This window comes from Glycine soja, unplaced genomic scaffold (genome assembly GCF_004193775.1).
Source record: "Glycine soja cultivar W05 unplaced genomic scaffold, ASM419377v2 tig00001142_1_pilon, whole genome shotgun sequence".
NCBI lineage: Eukaryota > Viridiplantae > Streptophyta > Magnoliopsida > Fabales > Fabaceae > Glycine > Glycine soja.
Genome location: NW_021143592.1, coordinates 684 through 13,019, shown reverse-complemented (window position 1 = coordinate 13,019; position 12,336 = coordinate 684). Strand labels below are relative to the sequence as shown.

The following is a 12,336-nucleotide window of genomic DNA, read 5'->3' as shown; positions in this document are numbered from 1 at the left end:
AGTTAATCAAGCTTCATGAGACCTGATAACAATGCTATGCTTACTAAGAAGGTGAAAAATAGAGTATACTTTTCCACTTACATTGCTTAAATACGTTGAGTCATCGATATCATCATGTGTCCTGCTACACACGTTTCTGTTATTTGAGGCTCCAATGGAGCATAGGGAAGAAGATTCCAACAAGCCTTCATCACAGTATTTTTGTTTAGTATCATGAGCTTTTCCCTTTGCTCTATGTCTTGCTGAGCTTGAGGTTTGGTTAAAATATTGACCACGAGATCCATGAATACTGATCATGACCAACAGCTTCAGATTGCTCATCAGGAGGTGTTGTTTCCTCACTTCTTGGAACCATGTTTGATGTATCAGAATTTAAAGGGTTCTTTTGTCTTCCCGGTGATCCTTTAGGTGAGTTTATCACTAAGGAACGATCAAGACCTTTGCTGCTAGAATTAGCAGCCTTTGCAAACTTACCAGAATTTTGGTCATTGCTTTGATGAGAATTTGGTTGAGAATTGTCCAAGGCAGAGTCCCTTTGAACTGGGAAGTCCATGAGGGAGTATAGTGAGCTTAACCTTGCACTTTTTGCATTGAAGGAACCTTCGCACGAGGGAGTCATTCGTGTGACGACACTTGATGTTGATGATGAACCTCCTTGCTGCACGTGAAGTTGACCATTTTCCCATACCAGCTCAAGGGAACCTTTGCCATAACTGGAACATAATAAAACCACACACTTTTAGTAACTAAAAACCATAAAGAAGAGAAGAAAAAAAAAAAGAAAAAAAGACAAACTTGCTTGTTGAATATAAAAAGAGAATAGAATCGAATCTTTAAGTAGCAATAACTTGCATGGAGTCTAGATAAGAGGTGCTTCTAGTCATCCCTGGTTTGGTGGAATCAGGCATCTTCTCAGCAGCCATTAAATAATTACATTATCTTCCAAAAGAAATTTCAGGTGCTCACAGAAAAACCAAACTGCGTGCAACACAAGCTCACCTATATGCTGTATTGTAACCGGTTTCACTTGTGAGGACTAATGTAACTGATAATCAGCACTAGCTAGAACAGATACAAAGATACTAAATAAAGAAGCTACAATTATATTATACTAGTTTGCAGTACTAGTAGTATTGAAATGGAGAGGGGATGGAAGTGGACAAAAGCAAAATATTACGTTATAAGGAAATATTGAAGGGATGATCATAGTTCTGAAATTAGTTAATTAAATTAATAATAACATCTAGTGGTCCTCCTCATAACTGTTGAGGTTGTACATTGAGCAATGTAAAATTGAGCTAGTGTCGCATCGTGTCCACAAAATTCTAGTTATCCTATCTGTCATATATTATGGGAGTTAGGTGCCAATAGATGAGATGGGGATATATCCGTCAAGGTAGTGAGGTGGACCAGTGTCAATTTGTTGGGTAGCAACTAGCAATGGGAGATGAAAATTGGAAAATCTCAATCTCAATCAATGGATCATGAGCAAGCCAAAGAAGCAACTTGAATTCTGTGTATAACCCTAAACCTTATTATATGAATTATTTTATTACTCATTTATGTTTCCCCATTTGATCATCCTCGTACAAGTTGAGACTTTTTCCTCACTCCCAATGCAGAAACAATTATTTTCAGAGCTGATCATAAGAGATAATTTGTATTTCTTCATATGAGAAGGTAAGATAACTCTATTCTCAGTTTAGTTTTATTAACTTTAAAAATTATTTTAAAAAAGTTTTAAATGAAAATTTAAAGGTAAAGTAAAAATTATTTATCATTTTATATTTTCTGAACTTAAAAAATGATTTAAGTCTTGAGAGAGAGAAATGGAAAGAAAAAAAAAATGATTAGCAAAGATGGAAAATGTTGATGTACACTATTTTTTAGAGTGTAAATGATAACAAGAGATATAAAGAAACAGAAAAGTAAAAGTTAAAAAAAGTTATAAATAAAAAGATATATAAAAGTGAAATAGAAGACAAAGAAATAAAGTATATCTATGATCATAACCTAACAACGATGGAGAGAGAAAGAAACAAAAGAGGAGGACTCACATCAAAGAACCCATTATGGAGAGAGAGAAGAGAAAAGAAGTTAATATTTAAAGAAAAAAAAATCATTAATCAAAATTCTCTTAAATTTATTTTTTTAAAATTAAACTTAATTAAACTTTTAGTGTTTTAGATATAGTAACTATGCAATTTTTGGTTCTTAGGTTCCAAAGTCCTTCAAGAATAATAATTGTGCTACTTTTGCATCTCTATTAATTTCGTTTAGTAATTTGATACTAGATTATGAAAAAACTAATATATTATTTGACATGTATATTGACATTACTTAATTACACTTGTATCCTTTCGATATAATGATTATAAAAGATCAAAAATGTAATTAAATCATGTCAATATATATCACTTAACATATCAATTATCATAATATCTTCTAATATTATATTAACAAAATTTATTATATATTTAATTTGAGATTGAAATATGGAGGGATCATAATTACACATACAATACTTGAGGACTAAACTTTCACAATAATACTAAAAATGTAAATTCAGCCAAAAATCATTAATTAAATTCTCTTAAATTGATTTTTTTTAAAAGAAAAATTAGACTTGATTGAACTTTTAATTTTTTAGATATAGTAAATATGTGATTTTGGTTTCCAAGGTTCCAAAGTCCTTCAAGAATTACAATTGTGCCACTAATGTCTCTTTATAAATTTTTCATAAATATTTAACAAATTTTGCTAAGTACTAAAGTATGACATATTGATGGCATGACAACTAACATATTGTTTGACACATATAATTACGTATTGCCTACATATATGTTCACATAACTTAATTACAATTGAAAAAAAAAAACTTAAATATAATTAAATCACATCAATATATGTGTTAACAACTATCATTTTATCTTCTAATGTCATGTTATCAAAATTTATAAAACGAGGGATTGAGACATGGAGGGATCACAATTACACGATTACGAGGGGTAAAACTTTTGCAATAATGCTAAAAATACAATTAAGCCTCACAAATAAAAATGTTAGTTTTTTTTTAAAAAAAAATGTTATTCAATTTCATATTTTAATGAGAAGAAAAAAATGCCAAACATGTCACGTGCGTGGTATGATCCTTCAATTAAAATCCACGTTTATTTATGAACAGACACATAATACATTGACAAGATGTATCTCATGTATATCAACTCTGGATTTTTTGCAAATGGGTGTTGAAACTAAGAGAGGTTGCAGGAGGGCAAGGAAGGTTAACAAAAGAGACTGTAGATGAGAAGTGAGAACACATCCAAATAAAACCCAACAACAAGGTTAGGAATAGAATGAATTGTAGTAGGAAGCCACACCCTATCCTGAAGGAGACAACGGCTTTCACGTGGTACACTCACTGGGTTCACGTGTCTAGGGTTCTTCTTGTCTGTACTTTCGGTGTTCACTCCTTTGAATTTCATCGTCCAGCTGGCTTCACCATGACAAACTGGGACTGGGAGGGTGTCAAAACGATCCATCTTTTTTCCCCAAGATGGTATTCTAATTACTATGCTTGTCAACATCCATGGTCGATGTTGACATTCTCATTCATTCATATTTTATTATTATGCAATCTAAAAACTCTGTTCACCACTTTGGGGTGGATTAAGGATGAGTCCTAAATCTCTCTATAGTCTATACTCTATACTATAATCCAAACCTTCTCTTCCCAAATAATTTCACCACTGGTCCCCTCTCCTCAGATACAAACAAAGAATCTTGCTTCTCTTTTTTTTCCATTTTTAGTTTCCTCCTAAAACAAAAAAATAACTCACGTTCGAAGTTTCTAGGCTTTATAGCTGACACACTGTATGTGGAACAAAATAATTTACACTATTGGTGTAAGTTGAAAAGCATTTTTTTAAATAGAGTAAATCAAGTAATCAACAACTGGGTTTAGAAAATCGACAATATCATAGTCGATTTATTACTTTTTCTTTTAAAAAAATTTATAAGAAAGTCAACAATGGTGTGGTCGATTTATTAAAATATTTTTTAACTAAAAATTAACATGGATATTATCTACTTTTTATTTTTTTGATGTTTGATCTAAAGAAGTTGAAAGGAAAGAAATAAAAAAATGAGATAATTTTTAAGTAGTTCCGTGAGAGAAAAAATGAAAAAAAAAAAGAGTGTAAAATGACAATATCAACATAAAAATAAATATATATATATATAATATAAATAAGAGGTATTTTTTTATTTTGTACATAATAAAATAACTTCTCTTTTTCTTTCCAATTTGGTGAAAAACATCTTTCAAAGGGCCATAATAAAATGTCTTCTTTTCCTCCTTTGTTGAACCATTCCACAAGGTGGAAAAATCCCAATTTTCATTGTTTTCCATCCTTCTAGAGTCATTCCTGAATCCTTCCCTCTTCTACTCACTCAAACAAATATAACCCTCTTTGAAACATATAAAAAAAAATATCTAACAACTTTAAAAATATCTCATTTTCTTTTTCTTCTTCTTTCCTTTCACTTTTTTCCCTAAACTAAATGTATCATAAAACATTTTTTTAGCCTAAAACTCAAACAGCATGCATTTGAAATATATTTATCAGTTGTAAAAACAGTGTAGTGGAGCAGCCATCTTGCGATTGGGAAATCAGAAAATGACTGAGGAAATAAAAAAAAATCTCAATTCTCAATGGCACGTGAGGATGTCTTCTATCCTACAAATCACACACAGTAATAGACCCAGAATTCGAGTTTGATAAAGGAAAATTTAAGTGATGTTACTTGAACTCGGCCAAATTATCTATTCTATGTACTTAAAAGAAGAGGAGGGGGGCATAATATTAAGTACAGAGTAATCTTTAATGATTAGTCCTAAGGATCTAGCGAAATCTCAAGGTGCACTTCCTTCTGAGCAAAGTTTCCTAACTTGCAGAGAATCAGCAAAAATCATATCAATTTAGTATTTCCTCTTTCAAGCACATAGCTACAACCTGCTTCAATTGTAGAAGTTTCCCCCTCGCATTCTGCAGCCAATTAAGAGGATACAATCAGAATCCAACAAGGTAAAAATTGCTCGTTATCTCTATTTACAGCAATGTTGTAAAGAAATGACAATCGATAGGTAAAAGGAAAATCTAAACAAGGGGAACAACTAATGCCAGCTGACCCAGCAAGATATCACATTCACATCCTAAATTCAATGAACAATGCAAGGGAATCAAAAAGAGCCTGGTCCCAACAAAACTTGGCGTTTTAGTTTTATTTTCTCTACGTGTATGGATTCTCTCATGCCTCTCCAAATTTTTTCTCTACAGCTAAAACCAAAACCATTCAATATATTATCTCTCCAAATTAATTGCTGTGCAATGATCAATGAAAGGCCAAGATGTTGAAGGATATTGGCTGTATGGTAATTTGGCTGGAGAGGATCTCTGCCTAACAAACATAATCCAAATGGTTGGTTATCCAGCATTTTGCAGGCTTCAGTGATTGTAGTCTTGCAGACAACGATTCAAGGGAAATTTTTATCATCACCTATTTTCTCTTCCATCCCACTTTCACATTATTTTCTTCCTATCTTTCTCTTTCTTTTACATTGCACATATCATATCTATCATTTTCTCTCTATCTTTTTCTCTTTTCTTCCTATTTTTGTCCTTTTTTCACCTCAGTCCACCCCAGTTATAAGCTGACAAATATCATTACTCGTGATTCAAGTATATTTTAACGCAATAGTGTGATTCAGTGTATCAGGACACTAGTAATTCGAGAATCAAGCGATTGATTGATGACCAACCACCAACTCATTCATATAAAATCATATCAAGAGAGTGAAAACCAAGTACTGCACATAGCAACTACATGTAACGAATACTTTCCTCTTGTGTGAATGTGATTTTCCTTTGAGCGTCATCAAGTTGGATCTGCACTGCTGCTTCAACTTGCGACAGAAGCTTCTTATGTGCTACTCCTATAACACAAGATATATTCAAAATGAGGCCACAACCTACATGATACTTACCAATAATGCAAATGGTGATTTTTCCCTTTTTAGGAAGAGATTATAACCAAGAGCTCTACCAAGCTCTAATCCTTTATCAAGCTAACCACAAAGTGGTTGCCAGTCAAAACTTTACAAAGAAAACTTTAAAAATATCTCGAGTTTTCTTTCCAAAACATCATTGTCCATGATTTTTGTTGTGTAATACATTGAGACCCTTCTCATTAAAAAAAAAAACTTGCGCTGCTGATACTATGACACTATCTTTATGTAACTAAAATTTTAAAACAAAATAATTAAAAGAAATAATACAGAAGCTAACATAAATATGTCCAAACTGTATCATGGCTCTAGTGATTTGAAAGGTTAAAGGGGGAGAAAATATGAAAGAATTGCACTACTCCCTTGACATGACTCCATCTCTAATAGTCATAAACACCGTTTATTTAATCTTTCTTTTTCAAATAAAACTAAATTAAACACTACCCCTGAGTTGATATTTATAGATATTTTGTACTTAAAAAACAAAAGGACGTATCTATATCCAAAAGACATCTTTTGCATATTTGGATTAGATTAATTTGTTGGGAAAAACTGCATTTAGAAAAAAAGCTACAATCAAATTTTAACTATAAGTTATTCTAAACACAAAATAAGCTAATACAAATACTGTGTTTTCATACTTTGCTTTTCCATGGTTCTCTTGATCTCTATCCGATCTGCTTCAAGATCTTCAACAGTGCTCCTGCAATCCTGTAGATGCTGATTAACCTCTTCCTTGAATCTATTGTATATTAACCTCAACTGTTTCTGTTGATCTACATTTTTGTTAGAGGAAGAGAAGGTTAGAAAAGGTACGAAAGAGAGAAGAGAAAACACCTCTGGAAAAATTCATGCACTAACATAATCATATTACCAGAAAATGCCATTAAGAAAAGAAAATAAGAGGAAAACGTTGAATATAAAATTCAGAGGTGATATGTACATAAATAGTCATTTGCAGAACTACTAAATGCAAGATCTAGTGTAAGGACGCTTTCAGTAGAACTATACCATTCCATTCCTTTTGTATTGTCCTTTTTAAATTCTGTGACAACTAATTTTAGGACTTTCATCATAACTGTTGCCCTCATATATTCTTACCAATATATATCTGCTTTCAAATCAAACTTTCTTCTGGATTTGTAGTGACCATTGTTATAGTACAACAATTAGAATATCATGTATTATTGAATTTAAAAGGCAAATAAGAAAAGGAGAAAGGGAACCGGGGTCCTCTCATGTACATGATAGCTTATATGCAAAATTTATGTCTATATCACTCTTCATTAAATGTCATTTAAATTCATACAACATTTTGTACAACAATATTTTGTGTCTCTCCTCCCCCACATCATTTTTTATATGTCAGAATGATGGAGCGACATAGACACAAAAAATGGTGTTGTATGAATTGTTGTATTGTATGAGTATCACAACTTGTTTCTATAGGACTCCATTTATTTAATGTCTAACAAGAGAGACAAACACAAAAACTTGCACATGACATAAACAATTTGAACACCTGAGATCTATTTCTAGAAGACAGACATATACAATAGCTACAATAGTTAAATCAAAACATAAATATATTAAACATTTGAGATCGAAATTTTGCTACCTTCAAATCTTGTTTCCAGCCGTTTTCTCTTTGATTTACCGAGACTAGTAAGCTTTCCCCTGAAAGATTTTTTTCAGAAAAACATAAATGTAAGATACCGGAAGCTTAAGAATTCATCAGTCTAATATACCTACATGTCTGTCTGAATCTGGGAATGAACATTCTGCAGCTGCAGATGTATTTCTTCAGCAACAGACTTCAAAATTTCCGAGGATTTCTGACTTGTCATTGACTTAAGTTTGCTCTGAAGTTTGCCCAATTCCAAGGCTAACAGTTCAACAGCCCTATCAAATTGACAAGAATCATACAATTAAAAGATTGTGTAAACATGAGCAGTAATTTGTATGGTTCTGGACTCATTAATCAATTTGTTGTGGGAAAAGATAAAACACCTTACAAACCCATCTTGATTCTGCTCAGAAGCTTCATCTATCCAATCACTGTCTCCTATCCCTAATCAATTGTGCAAAATTATAGTATAGAAATTGCATATATCTTAATAGCATATTTAGATAAAAATATCAAGTGTGAAGTGAATTTTTGCCTTTTGAAGACACTGAAGCTGGACTCTTGTTATTAAATTTACTGCCTTCTTGCTTGCACAGCCTTTTGATGGGATGAAGAGCAAAACTTTTCCTCTCGGAAGCATGTCTAACTTTTGAACCTACACTTACAGAATTTAGATATAACTAAGAAAATGGCTCTGCTTTAAAAGGACACAATGGTGTACAAGGAAGGAAAACTACAGAATATCAGATAACAGTAACACAGTTTGTGCAACTGAAGTAAAAGCAACTAATGCATCAAATAACTAACACATAGGGATTTTAGAGGGCATGCAATGTTACATACTACTAACAATTATATGTGATGAATTTTAATTATTCATGGTGTATCAAGTGCAATGGCATGTATTTCATTCCTCAAAACCATCATCAATTATATCCTTATTTAATTACAGGCAAACCTTCATGATATCCTTGAAAGTTGTGCTCTTCAGATGATGAATCAGATGAACCACCTCCCTGCTCTTTTTCCTCTGTCTCAGAAGATTTGTCTTTTCTGGGAATAAAAGACTTGAGCTCTTCCATATCCTGAAATCTAATAAGGAATGGCAAAAGACAGAAATGCAACATTTCCAGTTCAGGGCCAAAACACTCAAAATTATCAACTTGAGACCTTTGGTGTGATAAGGATACAAAAAGTTGCATTTGTTCTCCTAGCCCATTGAAGTCTGGCTCTGAAGCCTGGGTATGAACGCTTCCCAGAGAAAATGTCCTTTCAGTTGATGCTGGACTATTAACATCATCTTCCTTTTGGCCTGTTTTCGGTGTTGAGTCAGGAAAAAAACTTAAAATAGGTGACTTAGGTTGAAAAGTAGGACTTGGAAAATCATCTTGTGACTTGGCAGCAGCGTTTTGTATAACTGGATTACTTCTACATTCTTGCTGGTTTCCATTTTCTGAAACCTCAAGTTCTCCATGCTGATCTGTATTTACTATTGGTAGCTGGTAAAATTCTTTTCCTTGGTTTATGTTCTCTGTCTGAGGGCATTTTGTCTGATATTCAGGTGAGCTATATCCCCCAGCTATCTTCCCAAGTGAAAATGTTGTCATGTCATGCAATGGTAGATCAGTCTTCGAAGTGTCTTGATGAAGTTTATCTATGGTGTCATTTTCAGTTAAGCAGATCTTATTTTTCCCAATTTTGGAATTCTTTCTTTGACTCTTTTTCTTCAAGGAACCATCATTTGGAAAAGCATCTTGCCTTCCAGTCCATTTTTCTTCAAAAGAGAATATAGTTTTCTCTCCATGCTTCTCTGTGTTTTTTGAAGATGGGCCACTTTTATCTTTTCCCAGTTGCTTTTTGGAAGACGTTCTCTTTCTGCTCAAAGAACGAGTTATTGGCCTCTGAGGAGTACAATCAGGATTTTCTGAATCAGTTTCTATAGTATCCGAATTTTGTATGGTCTTAGTGGATTTATTTTCCTTCTGGTACAAACGCTGCTCAAGTGGTAAACATTCCTCATCCGTGTTACGAGCATGAGAACCTGAATGGCAACTCTTAGGGAAGAAGTGGTCCCCAATATTTGGCAAAGTTTCATCCTCAAATTCTCAGTTCTGTTTTCTGTTCTATTTATTTTGTCTTCTGGGTCGGTTTTGTCAGACTTGAAGACTTGCAGTGCAGTGCTAAATGTAAATTCCTTTTCCTTTTCAGTGGTCCCACCCTTCCTTCCCTTCATTCTGGAAGTGTCCGCATCAAACTTGTAATTATTAGAAGCAAAAACAGAAGTCTGATGTGAGAAAAACTGAACCTTATGTTTCCCAGCTGCAGACTCTATCCCATTAGGCTCATCCCGGCCACCAGGAGAGACTAGTAAAGTAGAGGCTTGGTTGGCTTGCAAAATGGCCTCAGAAGTAGGTGTTCTTTGGTAAAAGGATTTAGAGATCCAAGAACACTTCACCTCTTGTGGACCTCCAGTTTGCTCTATATTAAAGGAAGGTGTCACTCCTTCAACTTGACTTTTTTCTCCAGGATAATTTCCCACTTTAGAGGTTACCCTTTCTGTATTTGGCACGACAGCCCCGTCACCTTTCATGGCTCCATTTCTTGTGCTACCAATTGAATCTGCCATAACTCCTACAGAAATTTTCCTTGTCTGGCTAGAGGGATGGATATTGCTGCCAAAACTCCTACAACCACTCGTTCGCTCCTGAATACATAGTTCAAATCCATGAATATCTTAACTTTTTGTCCCTCAATAATAGAAACACTGAAACTAAAATTATAATTGGTCGTAGCCAGCAATAACAGTGAGAAGGGCATTGGAAAGTAATGGACAACATATTATTTCTTATATCGGGTGCTTTTTGTAACGATTATTGGGAAGCTTTTCTTCATCGTTTTTAACAAATCTCTTCCAATTTTGTTAATAGCGTTTTTTACAAAAAATATCCGTAAGTGGAGATAAATTAATTAGTTAAATAGGAAGAGATTAAGAAACCAGAATCATAATAATAAAAATTACAAGCACAAATTAATAATAAATATAATATCACTAGTTAAATTAATTAAAGGTCTTAACTAGTCAGAAGTCAGAACAAAGGAAAAGCACAAACTAACTAACAGGACAAATTCCGCAGTGATCAACAAAACAAAACCTAACGAATCAATTACCCAGTGTTTCATATTGTTATAAATGAATTAACGAAGGAGCATAAATAAATTAGGTAAATAGTGACCAAACTAAGTCAGATCAGAAAAGTCGCCAATCAAGTTTGCAGCCACTTACATCATGCAAAAATTGACGCGCTTCAGCATCCATTTTCAGTTGTAATCCCCGCTAAGCATGGACGTGATTAACTAACCTGAAAAAAAAGTAACAAAAAAAATCAAATAAAGTTTAATAGAACAAATCCACACAAAACTCGGTTCAATTGCTCCTGAAGCCTCTGTTCAAGTCAGCAAAACGCAAAATACAAAAGAAACCATCAGTTTCGGAAGCTCCTTATCATCTCAACAGCCAAACAGAGTGCAAATAAAACCTCGCAAATCGAGAAGAAAAAGCATGCATATCGCGTTCAAAGGGACTAACAACGCGAACAGGGAAATGGAAAGGAAATTCCAAAATTAACCCGAAGCAAACTAAGAATCGGAACTCGCAAATCGATTACCTGAGCAGAAACCCGAGAGAGAGGAATTGAAGAATTGGGAATCGGCACGTAGAAACAGGCTGCAGTGTGAATAGAGATTTGCGCGAAGGAGGAAACACACTTACGGAGTAACTCACTCTTCTGTGGAGCGAGGAAATGAGGAATGTGAATTTGATTTGCTGCAACGAGAAATGGAAACAAAACCCGAAAACTAAAAGGCGGGAAAAGGGTGTTAGAGGCCAAACCGTCTTCTAGTTAATATTGTCAGCATGGTGCGCATTGCGCATGACTGTTCACTATATATATATATATATATATATATATATATAAATCGTATTAAAAATACTAGTAGTTTTGATTTTTAATTAATTGATGAGAAGGAAAGACCAAAAGATTCAAGAGTTCATACCGTGTAATACTATTTAAATAACACCCTGAAAGTTCATAGGAATCTAAAACAAGTTTATCTATTTTTTACTTTGCTTCAGAGAACACGAGTATTTTTTATTTAATGAATCAAAGACTAATTTTGTTCGTAGTACATGATTGTTGTTAGATAAGAGAATTTTATCTATGATAAAAATTAAACACAAATTTCTTATTAAATAAATTATTCTCACTCATGTAAACGTAAAAAAATCGTATATCATTGCATCAACATTTTAAGTTAAAACAAGTTTAATTAGAAAATGTTTAGGTACTTATTTGTCAAGGTAATTTCATTTTTTATAGCCCCATAACTAAACTAATATGCTTATAAAAAAAAATTGAACTAATACTATGTCTTTACTATATTTTACTTGTCAAACTAAGAAATTATTGAAGTTCATGTGTCAATCTTGCCAAATTTAGTGATGTTTAACTAACTTAACCAATATATTGGGAACAACTGGTATCTATAATCATTAATAATCTATAACTATTAATATTAAAAATTATTTCATTTAGTGTTTATATTTTGAATATCTATAATAATAGATAAATGGATATTCATCTCG

General features: G+C 33.1%; 1 protein-coding gene and 1 pseudogene across 1 annotated transcript; both read right to left on the bottom strand.

Annotated features, from left to right (window-relative positions):
• Window positions 1-87: 87 nt before the first annotated feature.
• Window positions 88-1,232, bottom strand: LOC114404154. Its single transcript, XM_028367254.1, has 2 exons — window positions 853-1,232; window positions 88-713 (listed from the first exon to the last, which is right to left on the bottom strand). Exons 1-2 carry the CDS (start codon window positions 921-923, stop codon window positions 260-262), a joined length of 525 nt encoding a protein of 174 aa, XP_028223055.1. The 5' UTR covers window positions 924-1,232; the 3' UTR covers window positions 88-259.
• Window positions 1,233-4,664: 3,432 nt separating this feature from the next.
• On the bottom strand, window positions 4,665-11,577 carry LOC114404153 (annotated as a pseudogene).
• Window positions 11,578-12,336: the final 759 nt, after the last annotated feature.